At 36.9% G+C, this 27,163-nt stretch overlaps 1 protein-coding gene across 2 annotated transcripts in view; it reads left to right on the forward strand.

Annotated features, from left to right (window-relative positions):
• EGFR (epidermal growth factor receptor) overlaps positions 1-27,163 on the forward strand; it is a 225,268-nt gene that overhangs the window by 186,930 nt on the left and 11,175 nt on the right. For both annotated transcript variants that reach the window (XM_074198315.1, XM_074198316.1), the window contains exons 18-23: positions 347-469; positions 1,987-2,085; positions 12,337-12,522; positions 20,576-20,731; positions 24,045-24,120; positions 26,945-27,091. In XM_074198315.1, the coding sequence (XP_074054416.1) occupies positions 347-469; positions 1,987-2,085; positions 12,337-12,522; positions 20,576-20,731; positions 24,045-24,120; positions 26,945-27,091 (787 nt within the window). The remainder of the gene's footprint in view (positions 1-346; positions 470-1,986; positions 2,086-12,336; positions 12,523-20,575; positions 20,732-24,044; positions 24,121-26,944; positions 27,092-27,163) is intronic.

Below are 27,163 nucleotides of genomic sequence, written 5' to 3' on the forward strand. Positions count from 1 at the left end.
GAAAACAACTATTATAATCAAAGTGATGGAATAAAAGGATTCACTTGACAAAACATTATTCTATAGCTCAATTTGTTGGATCTTTATATATATATTCCCCAAAGCAAAAAATGATCACATGTGAATTGCTGCTATCTTCAATCATCCTTCATGTTCTTTTGGAGAAAGTACCTCTTTTCTATTCAAATTTTTCTGGTAATTAATTGATTTTAAATAAGAACCACATATAGCTGTTCATTAATATTTGACCTCTATGGATTTTTATGCTCTGAACATCTGGTTTTCACCTTCCTATGGAGCATTCATAACATTTCAACAGGTCCTTTCATTTTTTTTTCCTTAATAGCTAGTTGAACCTCTTACCCCCAGTGGAGAAGCTCCCAACCAGGCACTTTTACGGATCCTAAAGGAGACAGAATTTAAAAAGATCAAAATCCTTGGCTCTGGAGCTTTTGGCACAGTGTATAAGGTAAGATGATCCAGACACGTAGTCATAATGAGGATGAAAGGTCTTTGATTGGTCTGACACATGGACTAAAAAGCGCCAAGAACCACAAGCAATGGCAAGAGAAAGTATATTATAAGTATTTTTTTAACTTATTTTTACCACATGTTATTTGTGGCCTGAAAAACATGGAAACTTCCAAAGTCTTTCACTGACTGCTAAAGCTCTTTTAGCTTCTGTGGGAGATCAGTGACCCTGGGGACAAGTCATGGAACCCATACCTTTTATCCAAAAAAAGTATCCTGCCTTTGAGTGATGAAATGAATATAAATAAAGCATGGAAAGGGAACATATTGAAGACATATAGCATCTAGTCCTAAGATAGACTTTGTTTTATATTTTCATTAAGATTTTTTTCCTCCCATATCTCCCCATGCTCACCCATCCTATCCTCTTTCTGCCATCTTGCAGTGCTGCCACCATGGTGTGCATGAATGTCCTGGCAGATGCTCTCAAAAGCATCAACAATGCAGAAAAAGCGAGGGAAATGTCAGGTTCTCATTAGGCCATGCTCTAAAGTAATCATCTGGTTCTTAACTGTGGTGATGAAGCATGTTTACATTGGCGAATTTGAGATCATTGATGATCATAGAGCAGGAAAAATTGTTGTGAACCTCATGGGCAGATTAAACAAGTGTGGTGTAATCAGCCCCAGATTTGATATTCAATTGAAAGATCTGGAAAAGTGGCAAAATAATCTGCTACCATCCCATCAGTTTGGGTTCATTGTGCTTACAATCTCAGCTGGCATCATGGACCATGAGGAAGTGAGACAAAATCCTGGGATTCTTTTTCTGGGTGTAAAACATATATATACACAAATAAAATGCACCAATGGAAAAAAAAAGATTTTTTTCTTGTCCAGCATCTAATTTCTTTAAGTTCCATGTTTTTTTTTCTTAAAAGTCCTAAGCCTATGTTATACATTAGCTTCAAGACAGTCATATATTTTATCTAGGTAAGTACTCTCTTGCAATGCAGCCTACCTTCTAGACAGTTCATGAGAAATCATAGTCCTTGCCAGGCAGTGACTTAGATTAAAAACATTTCATCGTGGAAAAAATGAAATAGAAAGAGAGAGAGAGAGAGAGAGAGAGAGAGAGAAAGAGAGAAAGATTTCATCCAATTGAAGTTTACTTTTTTAAATATTCATTTTTATTATGAACTTGACCAAAATCAACAATCATAATCATATTCTTGCATAAAAGAAAGAATTGATGGTACAAGTTTCCATTAGTTTCTAGGGCACATAGCTTGGAATTTTTAAAAAGTGTATATTAAACTTAATATGGAAGTTCCTTTATATAGTCTGACTGATTTGTATACCCCCTTCTGACTCCCTTCTGTTCTGTTAAATGTGCCCAATAGAGATGTCTTTTCAATAAAAATAATCACATTTTTAATCCAAAATACAAAGCATGGCATTTCATATTTTGTTATAATATGAACCTTTCTCATGAACCTCACTGTTCTTATTGCAGGGACTATGGATTCCAGAAGGAGAGAAGGTGAAGATTCCTGTTGCCATTAAAGAATTGAGAGAGGCTACTTCTCCAAAAGCCAATAAGGAAATTCTTGATGTGAGTTTTCATCTGAGTATTGGCTTTGCATAGCTCTTCTCTCTGTTGTAGTTGGGATGAAAGAGTGGGGTGATGTAGCCCCTCACTCCTAAACTGTTTCTTTATTGAAAATGATTCAGAATTCCATAACTGAAAGTTGAGACCCATTTAACAAAATAGCTTCAAGTCAAAGACTTTTTCAGAATAGTTCAGTTTAAATGTTTTTTTGCAATTCAGTTAAATGCAGATGATTGCTGACTGACTAAATGCATTGCATTTTTTCCCACTAAAGTAACACTGCAATCTGCTTTTTCCAATCCCCTCCAAAAGAAAAAAAAATTGGAGTCAATTTTGTTATCTATATGCTGCTTATTTATTTTATGCATTTCCAACTGTGACAGCTTCCCAAGTCTCATTCTATGGCTGTCACTTTGTATATGCTCAGAAAGTATAAGCTCATTTATACATTAGCCCAAGCAATTAGAAAGATAAGCCTCCTAGAGTCAATAGGAACAAAGAAAAAAGATTATTGAGTAAAAATACCTGGATCCTATTCCAAAGTTAAATGTGACTGCTTGAGCTTATTGACACAAATGCTTAACAAAGGTAATTCATAGTGGAAGGAGATCTATATCAAATGAGGCAAAATGTGAGAAGCACATTGTAACCTTAATATGCTTCATAAATTTGATTCTTTTAGTACCTCCTCTGAAGTAACAAGGGAGGCATTTATTGTTATTATCATGTTTTATATGAGGACAGAGATTACATTAAGTTTAAGTGACTTGCCCAAGGTCACACAATTTGTAAATATAATAGCTGGTATTTATATAGCTCTTTGAGATTTATATAGCATTTTATAAATATCATCTCATTTTATTCTCAGAACAATCTTGGGTAGATAGATTCTATTATTATTTCCATTTCATAGATGAAGAAACTGAGATGAACAAATCTTTCTGATTGTAGGTCTAGTGTTCAATCTACTGGGCCACCTCACTTCCTGAAATAGCAATTTCTAGTCCAGCACATTTTCCAATACACATATTAAAAAAAATAAGAGAAACTCATACTATCTTATTTCCAAAACTCTGAAAACTCAATTTGTCTTAAAGTTTGGTCACAGTAGTTAGATTTTTTTTTCTCCTATGGATCCAACCCACCACATAAAAACACAACAAGAAGCCAACACAACATAGACCTGTTTGTAATGTACACTGATATGACGCATCCCTCCCTCTGTGGCCAAGTAAAACACTTCTACATTTAACACCTGAATTAATTAACTCTGTGATCCCCTCCCTGATTTTATGAGCTGCTTTAGTGGAATCCTTCTGGATACCAGATGCCACACTAATCATTTTGGCATCATTGAAATTAATCATAAATTTATCAAATAAATACATGTTCCATTTTAATGATTTACAAGCAAACCACACCACCTACCTCAAAAGAAGCAATGGGGAGGTGCATTAACTAGTGAATGACAGCTGAGGTGGAGTGAGAGAAGAGGAGACAGGCATATAGAATTTTTTACTTACCTGCTCTGGTCCTCCCCTCCTATTTCAAAATCTCGGAGAGATGGTTTAATGGAAGAAACATGAACCCTGACTTGGATTACCCTTAGCAACTCATATTGAGGGAAGTAAATAGTTCTGAACTATCCTGAGACTAATCCATGCTTTTATAGAGAGAGATCATTATATGAGTATTCCAGGAGATTCTCCCTTTCATACAGAGAGCTGGAAAGAGTCCTGGATCCTAAACTGATTTCAAGAAGTAACTGTTGCTAGCTAGCTATAATTTTGTCAAATTTGATGCAGGTATCATTCTATTATAAAATTAGACCAATCATTTCAATATACTGTGCCTCAGTTTCTCCCTCTTTAAAATGATTGAAGTGACTAGATCATCTCCAAGGTGCAAAGTCTTACCTTTTTTCATTTTTTTCCAATTACATTGATTTTCTTGCCAGATTTTGAGTTCCCCATTTTTCTGCTTCCCTTTCTCATATGTGACAGATAGTGACAAGTTGGATTAGTAGATAGAATACCAGGCTTGAAGTCAGGAATGTCTGAGATCAAATCTGACTTCAAACACTTACTAGCTGTGTGTCCCTGGGCAAGTCACTTAACTCCTATTTGTCTCAGTTCTTTATCTGTAAAAATGGATAACACATGAAAGAGGGAAATGACAAGAAAACCCCACTGAAAAAAGACCACAAGGGGCGGCTAGGTGGCACAGTGGATAGAGTACTGGCCCTGGAGTCAGGAGTCCCCGAGTTCAAATCCAGCCTCAGACACTTAATAATTACCTAGCTGTGAGACCTTGGTTAAGCCACTTAACCCCATTTGCCTTGCTGAAAGAAAGAAAGAAAGAAAGAAAGAAAGAAAGAAAGAAAGAAAGAAAGAAAGAAAGAAAGAAAGAAAGACCACAAGGTCACATAAAGTGTGAGACAACTGGACAATATACATCTAAGAACGTGGCAGGTGCTATGTAATCATACAAAGTGCTATATAAGGATACAAGAGAGGTAAAAAAACCAGCCTTATTTCCTTCAAGGAGTTCCCATTCTTTTTTTTTTAAAGATTTTATTTATTTCGAGTTTTACAATTTTCCCCCTAATCTTACTTCCCTCCCCCCACCCCCACAGAAGGCAATTTGCCAGTCTTTACATTGTTTCCATGGTATACAATGATCCAAAGTGAATGTGATGAGAGAGAAATCATATCCTTAAGGAAGAAACATAAAGTATAAGAGATAGCAAGATCAGACAATAAGATATCTGGGGGTTTTTTCCCCTAAATTAAAGGTAATAGTCCTTGGTCTTTGTTCAAACTCTCTGGATACAGATGGTATTCTCCATAGCAGAGAACCCCAAATTGTCCCTGATTGTTGCACTGATGGAATGAGCAAGTCCATCAAGGTTGACCATCACCCCCATGTTGCTGTTAGGGTGTACAGTGTTTTTCTGGTTCTGCTCATCTCACTCAGCATCAGTTCATGCAAATCCCTCCAGGTTTCCCTGAATTCCCATCCCTTCTGGTTTTTAATAGAACAATAGTGTTCCATTCCAATTCTTTGCCACCACAAACAGGACTGCTATGAACATTTTTGTACAAGTGATGTTTTAACCCTTTTTTATCATCTCTTCAGGGTATAAGTCCAGTAGTGGTATTGCTGGATCAAAGGGTATGCACATTTTTGTTGCCCTTTGGGCATAGTTCCAGACTGATCTCCAGAAAGATTGGATGAGTTCACAGCTCCACCAACAATGTATTACTGTCCCAAATTTCCCACAATCCTTCCAACAGTGGTCATATTGGCCAGTCTGAGAGGTGTGAGGTGGTACCTCAGAGAAGCTTTAATTTGCATTTCTCTAATAAGTAATGATTTAGAGCAATTTTTCATATGACTATGGATCACTTTGATCTCATCTGTAAATTGCCTTTGCATATCCTTTGACCATTTGTCAATTGGGGGAATGGCTATTTAAAAAAAAATTGACTCAGTTCTCTGTATATTTTAGAAATGAGTCCTTTGTCAGAAATACTAGTTGTAAAGATTATTTCCCAGTTTACATTTCTTTTGATCTTGGTTACAGTGGTTTTGTCTGTGCAAAAGCTTTTTAATTTAGTGTAATCAGGGCGGCTAGGTGGCGTAGTGGATAAAGCACCTGCCTTGGAGTCAGGAGTACCTGGGTTCAAATCTGATCTCAGACACTTAATAATTACCTAGCTCTGTGGCCTTGGGCAAGCCACTTAACCCATTTGCCTTGCAAAAACCTAAAAAAAAAATTTAACATAATCATAGTTATCTAGTTTGTTTTTAGTGATGTTCTAGGAGTTCCCATTCTAACAGAGACAACATGAAATAACTGTTCTTGCAAGATATATAGACGTTTACCCTCTTTTCACAGAGAAGACACTGGAAGTGTCTATATTTGGAGAGGGGGAGGTAGAAGGGGTCAGGTCTGGGAAAGACCTCCTGCAGAAGGTGGGAGAACATTGCAGATATGGGAACAGTCCCATGAAAAAGGCACAGAGCTGGAGGTGGATCATGAGCAAGGATTGGGTGTAGAACATGTAGATGGGATTAAATGGTTAGGTGACTAGAAAGATAGGAAGGGGTTAGATTGGGAGGGGCTTTAAATGACAAACAACATTTTCTATGTGGTACTCAAAGGAAGAGTGAAACACTTTGTTTATTGACTTGGGGAGTGGTGGGAACTCTCCTTAAGAAGATCATTTTTGTCTGAGGTGTGAGGTTGAACTGCAGTAGGAGAGACTTGAGGCAAGGAGCTCAACTAGAAGGTTATTGTAAGAGGCCAGACAGGAGAAGAAGGGGGTCATGTGAGTGGAGAAAAGTGAACACATAGAAGGCATGTTATGAAGAAATAAGGATTTAAAAGCTGCCCACAGGACTGAGAGGGGGAAGGAATTCCCTGTGAATATGTAGACAGTATGTAATCAGAGGAGCATTTTGAACTCAGGTCTTCTGGACTCTGAGGCTTAACCCCTCCCCATTGCCCCACTCCATCTGTAGTTGTAAGATGCAATTATACCTACCTAGATTCTCCATTATCTTTTTTTATTTTACCTTTTCTTCTGCTTTTTTAAAATTCTCTTTCTCATCTCTCATACATACTTCTCATCTTCATTCCCCCTTCTCATTCCTTGATTGTTATGTGAAGGAATTGGACTGAGTACCAGACTGTCTCTTTTAAGTTTTCTGAGGTTACTGTACTTATGGAAGGTAGACCATTGTAAGGGGAGGTGAGGGGTTGACCAAAGAGGGCCCAGGCTGTAGAGCATGTTCTTATAACCCACCATGATGGCCAACTTGAGCATGCTTTAAGGGCTGAGCCCTCTTTGTCCAGTCTTCCTATTTCACATTAAAGGAGACTTTTTTTGAAAAGACATGAACCAGAGGCAGCTAGCTGGCACAGTGGATAGAGCACTGGTCCTGGAGAGAGGAGGACCTGAGTTCAAATCTGACCTCAGACACATTATTACTTATTTAATTATGTGACCTTGGGCAAGTCACTTAACCCATTTCCTTGTAAACATCAAAGAAAAAGAAAAGATGTTAACCATCTACTTTTTTAAAATTAAATATTTTATTAGAAACAATATTTAACAGCAATATAAGCAAGTAAATTGCTTCCTAATTATAATTGTTAGATAATCCTAATGCCTAGACTATAACATTTTTCACTTCCTTTTATTCCCTTTGAGATTTCATCAGCATTTTAGTACATTCTTTATCATTCTTTATTGTTCATTTTTTATATGATTAGCATTAGCATATATTCCATCCTTCTAATTCTTTCTCCCCCACTTTATATGATTTCATTAAAGTCCTTCCCACTTTTACATTTTTTTTTTAGCAAGGCAAATGGGGTTAAGTGACTTGCCCAAGGACACACAGCTAGGTAATTATTAAGTATCTGAGGTCAAATTCGAACTCAAGTACTCCTGACTCCAGGGCTGGTACTCTATCCACCACATCACCTAGCTGCCCTAGTCCTTCCCACTTTTGAACTAGGATTTTGAACTAGATTTCCCTGAATTCATGTCAACTTTTTTTTAATAACCATTTCAGTCTAAACTTTACCAAGCTAATGAGGGCTGGTGAAGAAAGAGAAAACATGATAAACAGCGTCTACCAAAGTCCTCATGTCCACAAACCAGCTTTGGCCCTGAGTGTAGAAGAAAATTATTCCCGTGGTAAAATTATAGTTGAAGTGAAATAATGTTCCTTTGAATTATCAAAGGCATGTAATTTAAGTGGTTGAGATAAGTGAACGTGCTCTTTTTATCCCCCCATTGGAAGGTCTTTGGCAACTCACACACACACAGATTCCAGACCATGTTTACTTTTGATGATTTGGTTAACTAGAGAAATCTTTTCCAACTCTTCACACATTAAAAATGTTTCAAAGAGCACAGGAACAAAGAAGAAGCAAGGCTGAAAAACCATTGCAGGGATGGGACAAAATAACAAACATTTCAAGGTCACCAAAACATCACCAAAAATCTGAATTTGTTGCTCAAAAAACATCTATTCTCATCTTTTTGACAATCAATCCCATTGGGACTGGACTAATTTAGGAGATTGTTGAGGAATACCAAGCATACTTGGGGTAGGTCATAGTGTACCTTAATGATTTCCAAGATAAACAGCTAAAAACAAAGCTCACTTTAATTTCTGTGCATTCTGAAAGGGACACTCGCCTAAACAATGATCCTATTATGCTTTTCGGGTGAAAGCCATGACCTAGTTTCATTTAAGATATCAGATTTAATAGGCACTCAGAGAATTGGGAAGAGGGCCATGTTCTGTGTGGCCCATCCACCCACTCCCCATTTTCAGTCCCCCAAATCCCCTATCTCCAGATCAGTTCCTTGCAGACTGTATAACATATGGGCAGCTTGAATTGCTCAGGTTTGAAGTTTTTTTTCCCATTAAAATTAAGACAACATGGATCAGAATCTTGACAGATCTAAAGGAAATCAGAATGGAAAGAGAATTTCTTTGGTGTTGTGATTGTACAGCTTCCCAGATGTAGGGGAGAGACCCAATTAGTACTTGTTTGTAATTCAGCTGTGTACTGATTTTTGCCTCAAATATTCTAGCATCAATTCAGAAATGATGATGAAAAAAGAATCCAAAATTGTTTTGTTAGCACCTCAAGAAAAATAAAATAGAAGACTGCTTTTTTGCAACTACGATACTGAAAAAACTATCTTGGGTCAAGTAGCACCATTATGTCTTTTCACACTATCTTGAAAGCAGGAAAACTGAAGCATAATTGATAAAATGTAAACTCCTGGAGAATAAGGAATGTTTCAGTCTTTTCATTTGATTACCTAGGACCTAGCATTGTGGCTAAAATATAGCAGGTGCTTAATAAATAAATTTGACTATCTGGATGAACTGTATGGTACAACAAGGAGAATTGTGATGGAAAGAGTTGTGATGGGTTAGAACATCTGGGTGTAGTCCCTTAGGACAACTTTTTAACTAATCATGGGCCAATCAAATCACTTCTCCATTGAAATCATGGAATCAAAACTGGAATGGAGCTAAGAGGTCATCTAAACCAACATTCTCATAAAATAAGGATAAAAAAACTGAAACTCAGAGAATTTGTGGTGTTCCAAAAGTCTCACAGATAGTCACTGACAAAGCTGTGGTTTGAACCTCTCTCCTTTGACTCTAAAGTTCTCTTTCCATCATTCCAAGGTGTGTCCTCATCAGTAAAAAAGAGAGAGGTAGTGTATTGGATGAACACATGGTTAAAATTCTCTTATCAAAGTCTACTTTGAAAGTTATCCCCCATTCCCATTTGACTTTAGTGGTACTAACTTCATTCATTTACCATTCTGAGCACAGAAACTACCTCTGTTCTCAAGGATTTCATGGCCTAGTATGGTAGTCAAGACCCAAATACCTCAACTAGATACCTGTAGTATGCCCTTAACTTCTCTGGCCTCAGCTTCCTCATCTTTAAAATGAGAAAGTTAGAATAAATGTCTGCTGGGGTAGACTAAGGTAACTCATAGGAACATAAAAAACACAAACCTTAGAAATCATCTAGCTCTAACCCATATTATTGCCATTGAAAAGTGAGGACCATGGAGATAAAATAACTTATCCAAGGTCAAATATATGACATGTTTCAGAGCCAGGGTTTGTTCTTTTAACAAGAAAAGGTACACAATTCACTTCACCTCTATTTTATTTAATATTAGAGATTTATGATGGACAGAAAACTGGGTTCAGCATTAGGAGATAAACTTTAGCTATGACTCAAGCCTTGCCATCAGGAAGGAGACTATGAATTCTTACATACATTACTGTAGTTCAAAAATTAGAAAAAAGGCAAAAAATATATTTACAATAATACCTACCATGTGCTAAATACTTTACAAATATTATTTTATTTAATCCTTATAACAACCCTGTGAGGTTTGGTTCTTCTTGTTGTTACAGTCATTCAGTTGTGTCCAAAGTTTGACTCTTCTCTTCTATACTCTCTCAAAGTTGGTTCAAGCTCATTTTCATTGCTTCTATTTTCCTTTTGTCTCAATCTTTCCCAACATTTGGTTTTTTCTAATGAAATAAAAGCTATTGTGAGTCCAAATTACAGTTGAAGAAAATGAGGCAAACAGAGGTTAAGCGACTTGCCCAAGGTCATATAGCTAGTATGGAAGGCTGAATTTGGATTCATATCTTCCAAACTCCAAGGTCATTCACTGGCACAAACACCATCAAAAGGATATAAAGCGATATGGACGAGTTATGGAATGAAAGGACACTATCAGTTTAAAGATCAGGCAAAGCTTTTTGGAGGAGGTGAAATTAGGGCTAAATATATACATCAAAAGAGCAGAATTTTCAGTTCTACTGAAAGGAAATTAGTGGGTACCAGTTAACTGTTAGTAAGGAGGGAGGGAGGGAGTAGCTATTTCACAGCTGAAAAACAAGACCCAAAAAGACAGAATTTGAGTTGAGCCCAAATCATTGGGGGAGCCAAGAATAAACCTTGATTGTGTAGGTTCTGTTCTAGTACAGCAGCTGTCCTCTCCTACATCTCTAGGCAGTGAGTATGGAGCCAGAATTAGTCTTCTGTCTACCATTCATATTTTGAAGCAAGAATCCTTGAATTAAAGAATGAAAATTTAGAGCTCTCCGATTTGCTCTATTCAAGAACAGCAGAAGGGTTAAATAAATTTAACATTCATCCATTGGTATCAAATTCAATACTCTGACTTGGCAATCCTTGATGGATAGTGTGGGTGTAACTTTGTGTATGATTTTCTCATCATCAAAAGGGTGCAGGAAAATTCACAGACTTTTCCTCACTCTCTTCTATCTTCCCTACAGTGCCCCCTCCTCCCACAGCCCCACAAAAACAGATAATTGTATTTGGATTCCTTTAAATCTCTTTTTTGTCTGTTTCAAATAGGAGATCAAAAGCATATGTTAATTCAAGTGGCCAATCAGTCAATAAGCATGTTATTAAGAATTTACTTTGTACTAACTTTTGGGAGGAAGACAAGAAAGAATAGGTTAAAACAAGACAAAAACATGGTTCCTGCCCTCAAGAAGTTTCCAATCTAATAGGGGAGACAACACATTGATAACTTCTTGCAAGTTAAATGTAGTCATCTAAAATAATTACTTATGTATATATACATATATATATATACATATATTTGTCAAGTTTTTTCTATGAAAATTCTATGATTTAAAGGTTCTGTGATTTGGATGTCCTAAAAAAAATCCTCCTATGTCACTGGTATCTCCTCCTTTCCTGCCCCATTGCAGTATGGAAACAGCCCTGTATTCTTGAAGGTTTTGCAATGTAGCACAATTTCTGGCATATCCTATATGAAACTGGAAAGGCTTTGAGTACAGATCCCACAACAGAATGTTTAAATGGTCATGGTCCAACCAGGCAAGTTCTGAGAGGCTCGTTACTAGAAGGTTGGCCACCAGGTAATTTATTTATTTGACCTTGGCACCCAATAAAACTGACTGCTGAGCATGGAAGACTGCTGGCATCATTACAGAGTTCATGGGACACCAAAACTGAAATTGCTGAGATTGAAGGACTTCATAAATGAGAAACAATCACCAAAGGTTATTCATTTCATTCATTCATTCATTCAACAAGCATTTTGGAAACTCAGCAAAGAGACAAAAATAAGATAGACCTCCCATCAAAGAGCTTACATTTTTGTGGAGATAAGGCCAAGTCACATCTATTTGCTTGCTACAGTTAAGATCTCTAGATGTTTTCCTCTATCACCTCCATTTGGCTGACTGCAGTATAGTTACTGAGCCCATATTGAGCCCAAATGAGCCCAATTGGATGGCTACACTGCCATCTTAAAGGTCCTAAAGTACCAAAAATTGCCCTGGGTTGTCCTATCACCTTTTAAAACTGTAATAAATATGACCTGGAGGTTGATCATCACCACCATAAGACTAGATGAAATGTGGAAATATCCAAAAGGTTATTTGAGGTAATGAAGTATTGTGATACAGAGTTCTAAAATGGCAGTCAAAAAGACCTGAGTTTATTCTTGAATTTCTTTCTGCTTTTTCCTCTTTCTTCTCTCATTCCTTTTTTCTTTTTCCCTTCTTTTTTTTTTCTTTCTTCTTTATTTGCCATTCTTTTTATAGATATTTTCTGGCATTCCCTTTTGATCCTTGCATTCAGGGTGGTACCAATGTTGTTTTCTCTCTTTCTTTGAGCAGGAAGCCTATGTAATGGCCAGTGTGGACAATCCCCATGTGTGCCGTCTCCTGGGAATCTGTCTGACTTCCACAGTCCAACTCATAACACAGCTCATGCCATTCGGCTGCCTCCTGGACTACATACGAGAACACAAGGACAATATTGGCTCCCAATACCTTCTCAACTGGTGTGTGCAAATTGCCAAGGTAAATAAAAGGACTGTATAGCTTGGCAGAAAATATTCATGGAAGCAAACAACCATATTGAAAAAGGGCTAAGGGGAATAGTCAGGAGCCTTAAGACCAGCTTCATGAGAAGCAGCTGAAGGAACATCAGTGCTTAGCTTGGAAACGAAAAGTCTTCATGGGGGACATACTAACTATTCTAAAGCATTTGAATGGCTATCAGTTGAAAGAAAGAATATATCCAAACTTGTTCAGAAATAAAATGAGATGCTTTAGGACCAGAGGACCATCTGAAGCTAGAACTGAGTTTTGGAGTCATCCAGGCCAACTTCTCAATTGGTAGATGAGGAAACTAAGACCATGAGAGGATTTAAAAACTTACCTAAAATCACAAAGACATTAAGTACAGAACCAGAATCTAAACTCAGATTTAATCTAGCTCTTCCCACAGCATCATATACTGCTTGTAGTAAATTTCCCTTCATCAGATGGATTTTGAAGGTTCTGGAAAATGGATTCTTGGTCAATTTTTGGTGAGACTAGTTGATCTCTGGGTTATATAGGGGTTCAGTGAATAGTGTACCTGGATTGGAGTTGGGAAGTCATGAGTTCAAATCTGGTCTCAGACACTTAATAGTTATGTGACCCTAGACAAGTCACTTAACCCTGTTTACCTCAGTTTCCTCATCTGTTAAATGACCTAGAGAAGAAAATGGCAAACCCCAAATGGGATAATGAAAAATCAGACACAACTGAAAAACAACTAACTGAAAATGATGATCTCTGAAGTTCTTCCTTCCTCCTCATTCTATGAATGTCTGTCATCCTTTGTTAAATTGCTAAAAGTGATTCACACTAAAAGCAAAACAAAGGTTAACAAGTTCCTAATTTTTCATGGGATAGCAAAATCCACCCTATGTTTTAGAAACCCACCTCATTTTATCAGTTAATTTATATTTCATTACTCATAAAACTTCACCAAACTATTAACAAAAAACAAATTTGACTGGTATGCTTTCTTCTCTTCTCTAATCTACTCTCTCAGTCTCAGGAGATATTGATGAGCCAAAGCACAGTCAAATGTAGCAGAAGGGAGCAGGGAAAGAGAAACCTGGAGATATGCCCTGAAGGGATTATGTTTTTCTATGGGGGGGGTGGGGGGGGTGTTAGTAGTGTATATGTACACACATACCTTTTTCAGAATTTTGTATTTAAACAACTTTTTGAAAGCACTTTTCACTTTTACTGTCCTTCAGTCTAGCTTTATTCTTAGTGTACTTTATTCTGATACCAGATAAAGTTTGTTCAGATGATTTCAGTTGATCTATATGTTCAGTATCCCACAGTATGGTACATCATCCTTCCTCTCTCATTGAACAATGAAAGGACTGGACTAGATCAGGAGTGTTTAATTTCTTTGTATCTTGGATCCTTCTGGAAGCCTGGGGAAATCTGTGAATCCCTTCTTGGAATAATGTTTCTAAATGCATAAAATAAAATGCAAAGATTTATCAAAAAAACAAACTAGTTATATTGAAATACAGCTATTAAGGTTTTTTCTTTTTTAAATTTACAACCCTCTAGTTAAAAAGCTGGGGACTTAGATGATCTCTAACTTTTCTTCTAACTTTGGACCTCATGGTTCTATAATTATATTTAGCATATGACATAGGGAAAAGTTGATGAGATTTCAAGAGAAATTATAAAATATTATTTTCTATGATCAATCTAAAAACATAACCTTTCCAAGTTATTGCTAAAAATTTTTCAAGTATTATTAATTTTTCTGATATTTCTGAGATAATGATAAGTAATTACTGGCTACTGAGAAGTAATAAGTACTTAGATTTCCATGCTCTGAATTATAGGGTCAGTCTTTTTCTTTCTGGTCAGGTTGAATATAACACTTGGAACAGCCTTGATAGTGTCTTTTTTTTTGTCTCCACTTCCACACCTTTAAAATGGAAATCACACTTTTTTAGAATATCACAATAAGTTAGGGTAGTAGAGAATAATAGCTAGCAAATGGACATCACACTATGTTACAATAGTAGAAAGAATAGCTGATGTTATTCCTTTTACAGATTAAGATAAACTTGGTCTTGACATTATCTTCCTGTTTCAGAAGCTATGACAAATAGTTTTTCATTAATTTGGGGGTTTGAGATATTATATCTATTTTGCAAGATATAATGAAGAAATGATTCAGTACTAAGGAAGATTATAGTATTCACCTACCCAGAAGCATTACCAACTTCATATAGCACTGAGTTATCAAAATACCATCAATAGGCTCAAAATTATATATAAAGTGCTCTTGACTTTATGCCCCATATTATCTAGGAACTTAGCATATCTATAACTGCTAATTCACTAAGCCAACTTCTTCATTATCTATACAGTATAATTCACCAAATTTCTTTTCTGAGCCCTCAAAGAGATGAACAGAATAATTAGATTCTTTCTCCCCCATAAATACATTGAAATTCAATCATCAGAGACAGTCAGCTACTAGACAACAAGAAGCATCAGGTATTGAGATGTCCTTTACTCTTGAAGGTGGTCATGTGCTCCATAAAATATACAACAGGTTCTCCTGGCAAGCACTAAGCTTTCTTTGGTTCTCATAAATACAGCTTCACCCCTTCTAGAGAATTCAATATTTCTCTTTTCATTCTTAGCCTAGGAGCGTTGTCTATATTAACCTGTCAGATTCAACTTGATTCAAACCTCTAATCATTGAGAAAACTATCTTCCTCCTCATTTCTATAAATCCTGATCAAATGAACACGGGAAAATAGAAATGATCATGGTTTAAGTGTACTTATTCTTGATTTGTAGCCATAGAAGAAAAATTAAAACAACAACCAAAAGGGCTGCATATTAATGGCTCCTTCCAGACTTAGGATAGTTTTAACCAAGCTATACTCATACACCAACACTTCTGAGACATAGTTAAAATGAGTAGACTCACCTTCAGTTTATTTCTCTATTAATCTCCTAAATCTTATGAGTCTATAAGCCACATTCTTTGGAAACACTCTTCACCTTGTTCTAGTTAAGTCTAACCTCAGTACAAAATCTCATTTTCTTAATCCAATAACTCCCCCCTCTTGTGTCATATTTCTCGATAAAACGTTTCTTCCTCTTAATCCTTCTGAATGTAGTTTACTTTAAGAAGAAGCATTTCAATCTTAACTTCAAAATCAGCAACCACTTACTATTTATAAGTTCCATGCTAAGCATGGGGTATACAGAGAAAGGTAAAAATCAATCCCTGCCCTGGGGATGCTTATATATTTTCATGTTGAGACAACATGCTAAGGACTAGCTATATAAATTTTGAATTGGTGGTGAGATAAAAATCATCTCAGGTAGACCCTCACTCTATTCATCATGTAGAATGGTCCTTTCCTTGGACTCCAGGAAAGGAGAGATTATTATTGAAGGATTAAAAAAGCTTACATGAACCATCTGGTTACTTTAAGAAAGTGATTATGCCCTCCTGAAGTCTTCTCTTCAGCAGATTAAATATTCCCAATTATTTCCACTGATACTCATATTGCCCATTTTCTAATAGTCTCACCATTTTAGTTGTCCTTTATTGTCTCCTGTACCACCATCCCACACTGTGGAACCCAAAGAAAAATAGTATAACACAAATGTGATTTATCTGTGGTACAGACAACAGGACTATCCTCTGCTTGGCTTTGGACTCTGTCCCTCATTCTAAGCACCCCAACATTTCAATAGCTTTTGGGGTATTTTATCATACCTTTAACTCCTAAGGAAGCTTCTAATGTACCAAAACTTCCAGATATTTTTCAAAAGAGCTTTTATCTACTCATCCTATATTTTTATTTTTTTTAACTCAAGGATTGAACTTTACATTCATTACCATTAAGTTTGATTTTATTTAATTTGATCCATTATTCTAATTGGTAGAGATCTCTTTGGGTCTTGAGTTTATTATCTAATATGTTATCTTTCCCAGTTTTGTACAATTTACAAATTTATTGATCATATTATATGTGCTTTCATCCAAGTCATTGATAAAGATAATATTTCTGTAGAAATAGTTGAGTGAGACTCCTGAATACAGGCTTTAATCACACAATGCTCTCTCATTGGCTAAATTTCAATCTCAGGTAATTCTACCTCATCATCTATCAAAATGTGTTTACCTTCAGCACATGAAGAATAATTATTTAATAGTTTGCAATAAGCTATAGTAATGTTCAACCAAGCAAGGGAGGGGGAAAAAAATAACAATTCCCCTTCAACAGCAACAGAAACATTTGCCCTGAGGTTAACAGCTATTTATTTGAGCACCAATATCATTTTTAAAAACCAAAGTGGGACTACCCAGAAGCACTTAGTGGCAGGTCAAAAACTAAACTAGTAATTTTCAAAGTGAGATTTATTAGTTCATAAATTGCAAATTTTAAGCTGTGAAACTAGCAGTGATCCTGGGATGTTTTCTAAATATAACTTTCATGTGTGAATCTGTCTTCTGTACCACAAGTTTATGGACTCGAAAAAAAATATCAAGGAAACAAGCAGAGCAAGAGTGATATAATTGTAAAAGAATTAGATTTGAAGTGAGAAGACCTACATTTAATTCCTAAACCATTGCTTCTTACCCTGTGTCACCCTGGAAAGTCACCTTACCCTTCTTAGCCTTAATTTATTCCTAACAAAGATTTGCACTTAATGACCCCTGAGGCCCCTTCTAGATCTAAATCCTATGATCCTACTGTTACTTATTTAAAGGAAATGAGAAAGCAATTAGTAGTAAGTTAAAGGATGGTCATGGGTGGGAAGGAAATGTCACTCAACCTTGCTGAATTGGGTGTGACTAGAAAGTCATGAGCCTGGTTTCCCATAAGCCATATACAAAAATCAGTCTCATTTCATTATAGTTATAGCTCATATTGGTTTCAAATGAGATTTTGTTTTAAAGAACCTTGCAAAACCCCATATCAATTTCTCTAAATTAGACGGGGAGAAATGTATACTTGCTCTAATCCTTAGACTGATAAGGATATTACTGACACAGTAATATAATTACTAAGAAATTTCTATCAAAAGCCATGTCTGCATTAATGAAACAACTAAGCTATAAACCTGGAGCAGGTAGGTAGGGAAGTGGAGAGAGCACTGGGCCTGCCATCAAGAAGATCTGAGTTCAAATGTAACTTCAGATGCTTATTAGCTATGTGACTCTGAACAAGTTACTTCACCCTGCCTCAGTTTCTTCATCTGTAAAATGAGCTAGAGAAGAAAATGGCAACTCATCTTTGCTAAGAAAACCCCAAAAGTCATCACAAAGAATCAGACTCAACTAAAATGACTGAACAAAAATAACAGAACCTCCTACATGTGATGGAATGAAGTAAATTAAAAGAAAGCAAACTTGACCAAGTCTGATAGGATTCACCTTATTCTCTATTAATACTCTATTACCTTTCTGACAAAAGAAGGGAGACATTTCACCATCAGTACTCTAAAGTCAAGAAGAGGTAGTGTGGATTGATAGCACAATGGCTTTGGGATTAGAAGAAAGACTTGCATTCAAATCCTTCCAGCTATACTACTTAAAATAGTTATGTGACATTGGACTACTCAATTGAGATGTCTGAGTTTCTGTTTCCTCAACTATAAGATGAAGTAAATGTTCTCTGAGGTCCCTCCTGGATATAAATCTAGGATTCCAAGATTGGTCACTGGCTTGTTTCTTAATCTCTGTGACTTTCAAATCCAAGGAAAACACCTCTGTGACTATCCACAGGATCTTGCATCATAATTGAATCCTCTGAAATATTTAAAACCATGCCCATTTTTTTTTTCAAATCTCTCACTGGCCATCTTGCAGTCATTAAGAACAACAACAAAAATCTGAAATTTTTCAAGGAGAGCGCAGGAAACCCATTTCCCAAGAGACTCTCTGAAGACCTATTCTTACTCTACTTCCTGCGACTTGTTTGTTTGAATACTGTGACTTCATAGGATAAATTATGGCTCTTATCTTGGGGGGGGAGGGGCCTAGCTAAAGTCTAACCCTTTGGGACCCCAAAGTAGAATTTCAGGCTGTCTCTTGGACAGTATACAGATGCAAGGATGAATAGATAAGAAGGGGATTTGTTTTGTTTTGTTCTAATGTTTTTCTCTAACTTTGGATGAAACTAAGCCCTGAAATCCTGGAACTCTGATTTAATGGCCTCATCCTTTATCATTTGGCTTTCTTGGTTGCTTTTTTGGGAGAAATAGGATGTTCTTTGCTCCCCTTTTCCAAACTTCTTTGAAGACTAATCTGGATGATGAGTGACTTACTTAGGTTTATCATCAGGTCTTGAGTTCCAGTCAAGAAAGTTTCACAGTTAAGGCAACTTTTGGACTTTCAAAACCGGAAACGGAGGCTGGAGGAGGGGCCGGGTTAGATTTATACAATGAAACAAATTTACCAAATGGCCCAAGGCCAAGTTGCTGGGATGTTTCTTTTGGCAATTCCAACAGGCCTCTGCACAGCGGGGGAAGTTCCGCTCAGAGGGCCCTGGCAGGGGAATTGGGAGGAAAGGATCAGATGGTGGTCCTTGAGGCTCAGAGGATGCAAACTGCTGAGCCAAAGGATTCCCGGCTGCATGTGTTCTCATCATTTTCTCCTCAGTAGGTTGGTACTTGGATCTCCAACAACCAAAATAAGATGTGTGTTTGTGTGTGTGTGTGTGTGTGTGTGTGTGTGTGTGTGTGTGTGTGTGTGTGTTTGGGGGGAAGAGGGGAGGGGTTCTTATTATTAACTCTTTGGTTTTTAAGAAGATTTATTAGGAGTGTGATTGTAGATCTCAGTGGAACTGATAAGACTCTCAGAATCCCCATACTTTCTTTTGTTTCTGGAAAATGGACGGAAAGGAGGGAGGGAGAGAGAGAGAGAGAGAGGAGAGAGGGAGGGAAGGGGGAAGGGAGAAGGGAGGGAGAGAGGGAGGGAGGAAGGAAGGAAGGAAAGAAGGAAGGAAGGAAGGAAGGAAGGAAGGAAGGAAGGAAGGAAGGAAGGGAGGGAGGGAGGGAGGGAGGAAGGGAGGAAGAAAGGATTTCAAGGGTGGTTCCATTGCCTGCCATCAGAAATGGATGACCTTCAAATGAGGAGGATGTATGTGTGAAGGATAAATGAAGAAGTAGAGGGAGAAAAAAAGAAAACAGGAAGGGAAAAGATTAACTGGAAAGGAAAGATAATTTAATCTCTAAAAAAATATGTCATGACTCAGCAGCATTAAGAAACCATGTACAATTAACACTTTTTACTTGAGTGCTGCTTTTACTCCACAGATAATCAATATATTTATTCTTCTCTAAGAGACAATGGTGCATAGACAAGCAACACATTCAGTATTAGAAAGATGGGAACCAAGAAAAGGGTAGCCTTGGAAAGGAGCTCAAAAACAGGAGGTGCTATTAGATACTGGGGAAGAAGCTTTTTGTTTGTTTTTAAGACATTAATTTGTTTTCAGCTTTCCCCTCCCTGCCCTCAAATCAGGGTATAGATTGACTATGCAGACACAAAAGTGATGGGGAAAGAGAGATTATAAGTGCATTTAATTCTCATTAGCAAAGAATGCCTACACCTACTCTTGCTCATTCTTTAAAAAGAAAAAAAAAATGTGATTAGAAGTCTTTTTAAAAAACCACACTGCAAAAGCAGATCATGATATAAAATCTGTGAAACAAAACTAACATCCCCTTTTTAAATATTAGGAAACTGAGACTCAGGGATATAAAGAGATTTAATGCAAGTCTCGTAGCTAGTAAATGGCAGAGATTAGTCTCAAACCAGATTCTTTGTGCTCCTTCAACTACTCTTCCCCCACACACACACACACATATACATACACAATTGCCTATTAGCAGTTACAGCAAATTCCTTTCTGTGTCTAATAAGGTGGAAGGATCCTGTGGTCTCTTCACAGGCCATTGAAAAGATTGTACATCTGTGTGCTGCTTCTCTGAATCTGCAATTCCAGAGTGGTTTTCTGAGGGGCAATGTTTCATTCAGTCCCCATTCCATATCTCTACCTTTTAGGGGATGAGTTACCTAGAAGAGCGTCGCTTGGTCCACCGTGATTTAGCTGCCAGAAATGTCCTTGTGAAGACGCCTCAACACGTCAAGATCACAGATTTTGGACTGGCAAAATTGCTGGGTGCTGAGGAGAAAGAATATCATGCAGAAGGAGGCAAGGTAAGGTTCTACCAGGTTTTACTCAGCATTCTAGGAAACACCCATTTTAATGGACAGAAATACACATTCAGACTCCTCATTTATGTGGTAGTATGATCATCTTCATTGTTATTTTATAAAAAAAACCTTTATTTTATGCCATATCATCCTTGAATTAAAAAAAAAATTCACAAATCATTCTTAGCTGAGTCACAATAGGTATTACTAATTGACATGATTCTGTGAGATGTTAATACTCTGTGGGAGTCTACTAGGCAGAAGAAGCCACAATTCAAAGTATTTCAGAGCATTAGTAATTTTAAAAGTTCATGATTTTATCCATATGGGTGCTGTGCCCCCTAATGCAGATGACTGTTATCTCTATATTTTAGTAAATAGTTTGAGGTTCTATTACCATTTTTCTGGTGATGAACTGGTCCTAAACATAAAACCCTCCTAGCTTGTCAGAATCTTTCCAGATCTCATGTCATCTGGAATAGTCTTTGAGATGTCAGAGTGACCTCCCTACTATAATGAGACATTAGAGAAGGACCTGAGTCAGTAGATGAGCCAACACCACTAGAAGGAAGTTGCCAGTCACCAAATGCTCCTTGAAGACAGGATAATAGCAATAATAATAACTCATATGCCAATTTACAAAATATGAAGGAAATGAAGAATACAAGGGAAGTTATTCAAGCAAGGTCACATCACAGAACTAGTAAAGAGCAGAGCCACAAAATTCAATTCAAAGAAGTATTATGAACATGTATTCAAATCCTATCTTTGTGACCTTGGCTAAGTCATTTAACCTCCTTCTAGGCTTCATGAAGAACCTGGTCTAATCAACACCTGGGATCCCTCTCAGCTCTGAGTATTTATTAAGCACCTACTATGTGCCATAAAGATGAAATAAAATTTTCCCTCAAAGATCTGGCCATCTAAGCAAGAAGTATAAAACATGTGCAAATAATTGTAATACAAAGTAGAAGGGAATGAATTCAAATGTATTTTGGAACATTTGAGGAAAGAAATATAACTTTCATCTGAAGGGAACAGAGACAATTTTAGGGGAGGTGGAACATGAGCTGGATCTTTAACAAAGGGAAAAATTTTAATATGTTTCTCTGCTAAGATTTTCTCTAATATGTTTCCATGATCCAAGTTCATTCTTCTCCCCTTCCTTTTCTCTCCATTGCTGATAATTTATCTCCTTACAGTATCACCTTCCTCCCTAGTTGAACCAAAGTCTTCTGATAACATGGTTTGGTTAAGCCAATGATAAATGAGGTCAAAGACTATCCATAATACCTTTAAGCAAGATAAACCACTTGATAGAATTCAATTCAGTTCCATAGATAATTAATTAAAAGTGTTAGGTTTTGTTCATCTTATGATGGCATGGTTTGGTTAAGCCAGTGATAACCAAGGCCAAAGACTATCTATAATACCTTTCAAGTTCAACTACTTAATAGTAGAATTCAATTCTGTTCTATAGATAATTAAAAGTACTAGGTTTTGTTTATCTGAAACAATAAGCAATTTTCAAAAGAAATTTTAATCAGTGATGGAGCTAATATGACTTTAGTTTATTTTCTTTATTGGGGACTATCATACATTGCTCTTATCCAACCATTTGTGAGGCAAAAATGAATATTGTTATTTACCCAGATTTGTTATTTATAATCATTATAACACCATCAAGAACCTTTCCTGACCCATCCCCAAAGGAAAAGATCATTACTGGGCCAATGACTCATTATATCAATGTAGGAAAGTACTTGAATTCTTGGATTAAGGTTAAAAAAAGAGACCTCATGGCTATTGACTCTAGGGTATATCTTTTAGCCCAGTTGTACCAGTGGGCAAAGTTTTGATGGTGTGTGTGTGTGTGTGTGTGTGTGTGTGTGTGTGTGTGTGTAAACTTATGTGACTTAAATACAAGGAGTCATTTGTATATCAAGGGTTAGATAAACCAGTAAAATGTGTCTAGTGTAATCTCTTTTTCAGACACATTAGCCATATGAGAGGGATGAATCAAGGTGAAAAGGGGGAAGCTCCAGGAAGTCAGAACATAAGGACCAGGACCTTTTTCTCAAAGGAAAAGATGAGGGGATACAAGACTGAAACTTAGAAGGGAAAAGATAGAGAATGACTTAAAGTACCTACCTAGATTCATACTGTCACCACCCACCCCACCCCCAGCAAAGTGCTAGTTTTTCCCATCATTCCCATGATTCAGTGATGCCATGCATTACCATCTGAAGTAATAATAATAAGAGCAACATTTATATAACCCTGAAAAGTGCCTTTACCTTTCTTAGCTAATTTGATTCTCATAACAATTCCCTAAGTTGGATTCAATTATTATTCTCATTCTACACATCAGGAAATTGAGTCTTCGAGAAATTAAGTGACTAACCCAGGGTCACTTAGCAGGTATGTATCTGAGGCAGTATTTGAACTCAGGTCATCCTGATTCCAAGTCCAGACCTTTAGCCATTACACATCTATCTATGGGGGAAGGGGTTGGCGCTGGTTGGAATGTACTCCTCTTATCTTCATTTTCCATTTATGCAAATCCTTCTCCTTCAAGATCTAACTCAGGTCACCCCCTTTCCAAGAAGACTTCCTGTTCATCCCCCACTCTTCCCTATTAAAAAATCCACCTCGATTTTCTCCTTGAACTTAAATTATCTTTCATTTTTCCCATTCTATTTTCTATCCTTTGTGTTCATGTCAGAGTCTTCCCATTAGTTTGGAAACTCCTTCATGGCAGAGATTATTTAGTATTTCTATCCATAGCACCTAGCACAATACCCTATCCAAATTAGGTGTCTAATAAACGTTTATGCAATTGATTGAATAGAAAAAAAAAGATCTGTCAGAAAAAGCATTCATCAAGTTTCTAACTTTGCTAATTACCACTCCAATTCAGATAGAATCAACACACCACTGGGGAAGGCATTCTTGATTTGGAGACCAAGGTTCTGAATTCAATTTCCACATCCACTTTTACTATCTATGTGCCCTGGAGCAAATTATTTTAACTTCCATACCTCAGTTTCCTTATTTGTAAAATAAGGAGGTGGACTAGATGATCTTTCAGGCCCTTCCAACTGTAACTGCTTGATCTTCTGGTCCTACAACTTAAATGCCAACATTCTCCTCAGTTACATAGGTATCATAGAACTGATCTGTGACCAAGCAAGAAGAGAAGATGTGTTTTTGCCTTCTCCACCCTCCAGGTGGAAGGACACCTGTATTGTGTTTTTTTTTTTAATTGAAGAGGAGGACCTAATTGTCTTGCTATTTTCTCTCTAATTATCCCAAGGTGCCTATTAAATGGATGGCTTTGGAATCGATTTTACACCGCATTTATACCCACCAAAGTGATGTCTGGAGCTATGGTGAGTCAAAAGCCTGAGGACTAATGAATTTAGACTGAGACTAAACGAGACTTTTATGTTTGTTAATTTGTGTGACATGCTCTGTCATCCAATTATTATTATTCAAGACAGTGACTAATAATAATGTAATGGCTGGTGTCCATCTGATATGCTAAGTAAACACAGAAAAAACTGAAAATGACTGCTACCCAAAATTCCATTGTGGACACTGTTAAAAAATGTCTTAAAGGTGATTGTGAGTGTGTGTGTGTGTGTGTGTGTGTGTGTGCGCACGCACATGCTTGCTTGTGTGCTCATGCACAGTAATTTAGGAAGTAGTTAAAAATAGATTCTTAAAAACATTACATTCCATTGTTTAGATTTGGTTAAATTTAGAAGGTGAAAGATAAAAATGAGGAGAATGAGCTTTGCTAGGAACCAGAGGGACACTTTAATTTCATTTTACCTGGTCACAAATGAATTTCCCAGCAGTGGAATGTGTTTCTGTGCAAGAACAGTACAAGATAGTCATTGTTATTTAGTGAATCATGATTTTTTTTTATTTAGAAATCAGTGAAAACTCATTTACATTTAATGAGAGATGGAATTTTCTGGCCACTTCTTTTGTCCATGTAAAAGTTTCCAGTTATCTCTGCGACTAGAATAGAGAAAGTGATGTATTGGAAAAAGCACATTACTTGTAGTGAATAGAAGTTAGGTCCAAACTCCAGTTCTGCAAGGAGTGTTGGACTTGGAGCCAGGAAGTACTGAGTTCAAATCCTACCACAGACATTTACTACTAGTGTGACTCTAGGAAAGTTACTTAGCTTGTCTTTGCCATCCAAAACAATGGTCGGGGTAAGGGATTGACTCAATGACCTTTAAGCTAGGTCTAAATCTATGATTCTATCCCTTTATTTTGTGCCTCAGCGTCCTCTTCTGAAAGTGACACCTAAAGTCCCATCCACCTCTAAATCTATTTTCCCTATGATTTCAGAGTGGCATCTAGTCTAAAATAAATCTGAGAAGGAAGCCTAAACAACTCTTGCCAAGAGTTCACTCACCAATAATTTGATTGCATGGATGGGAGGAAGAAAGCATTACTATTTATAATTATATTACTAATAATAGCTAAGATTTACATAGTGCTTTAAAGCTGCCTGACTATACATATATAATATATATATATATATATATATATTATCTTGCTTAATCCTTAAGCAAACCTTTGAAAAAGGTTATTATTATTATCCCCATTTTTACAGATGAAGATAGAGACTTGAAAAGAATAAATAATTCGCCTGGCTCACACAAGTTGGAAGTGCCTGAGACAGATTCAAATTTAGGTTATGGGTATAGGACAACTCAGGGCTATAGATGTATAGATATAGACTTCACCCCTTTCTAACAGATTTGTTCATAGGATGGATATATGGAGGTATGGGATAGTATTTAAATGAAGGGTTGAAGATAAAGGTTAGCGACTGTTCTTTTTTTACCTGACCTCAATTACTTATTATAACTTAAAAACTAAGTATTTTCACTTAGATATAGATAGAAGATGGAACTCTTCAAATGCCTTGAGGCAACTGAAGCTATTTCAATGAATTAGGCCTCAGGCACAGACTGATTATTCCCTACCCCTTTCCTTTCCTAAACTCTCCCTCTTCCTCTATCCCTTTCTTGAATTATGTTATCTTGGCCTGTTTATATCTAGGATTAAGAAAAGTCTATTCGTTCCCTCCCCGCTCCATTTCACTGGTATTATCAAATGTTACCTCTTAAGATACTGTTGCTGGTGAAGGGAGCATGAGAAAATATTCATTTGATATTAGTGTCCAGCTATGGCTTTTTCTATGCAGCTCCACAGGTAAGAGTAGCTCCACCCAGGAGTCCAGGGGAAGGTTCTCCCTCCACACACCCCTTCCTCCCCACCTACACTCCCAACAGCAATCCTCTGTCTGAGTCTATTCCCATGCCAACCACCACACGTTTCAACAAGCCCAGTTTTCTCCACTTTATCATGAAACCCCTAGAGGAGATGTTGAGGTAGGTCATATTACAACATCTTCAAAGAGAAAGCAATCCAAACACAAAAGATTAAAGGAAAAATGTACAATTCAGCCATTCAGCTTCCCCTAAAAGGAATCCCTTACTGTGTGGTAACTTTGTATTGTCTCATCCCCACTCCCAAGGTAGATGGGTTATATTACACTTAGTATCAAATCATTTGAGACAAAATCAATTTCATTGTGCATTCTAAAACTTGATTTATTTCTTAGAAAAAGAAATAATAATAAAGACATAGATCAAGAACCAATACTTTTCTGCCTTCTTTTAAGCTCACATGATTATGGGGAGGGGGAGGCTAAATCCATTCCTTTAACCTTGCAGGATCACTTCCTTCAATAGATTTTTTTTTCCTATAACTAAGTTTATTAACCAAATTTACTTGCAGTTCTGGTCTTTGGAAAATCCAGGCAATTCTATGGCAAGGCGTGTTCACTGGCCAAGTCTAAAGACATTGTATTTACCATATGATTGCTGTGTTCCTCTTTGGGATAGTCACTCTGAGTTTAGGATTTGTGTGTGTGTGTGTGTGTGTGTGTGTGTGTGTGTGTGTGTGTGTGTTTTATGCTTCCAGCTTAGATTGGGTGAGGATCGGGGGATCTACTTTGACCACAACAAGGGACTAACCCTTATCTCCATGGTTAGGTATTAAAACTCAGATCTAGAAGAAAGACAGGGAATGGGGATCTTTTAGGTGACTGGAGATTAGGTATGATTACTGATTAATTAAGTGACCATTTTCTTCTGCTTTCTTCTTCTCCTCCAACTTTTTCAGGTGTCACAGTTTGGGAGTTGATGACATTTGGGTCCAAACCTTACGATGGAATCCCAGCAAGTGAAATTTCATCTATATTAGAGAAAGGGGAACGCCTTCCTCAGCCACCCATCTGCACTATTGATGTCTACATGATCATGGTCAAATGTGAGTTGGTTTGGTGTGGCTACACTCACTTGATTCAATTCCATTTTAATTTCATTTAAATGCAGCAATCAT

This window comes from Macrotis lagotis, chromosome 8 (genome assembly GCF_037893015.1).
Source record: "Macrotis lagotis isolate mMagLag1 chromosome 8, bilby.v1.9.chrom.fasta, whole genome shotgun sequence".
In the NCBI taxonomy this organism is placed as follows: Eukaryota; Metazoa; Chordata; class Mammalia; order Peramelemorphia; family Peramelidae; genus Macrotis; species Macrotis lagotis.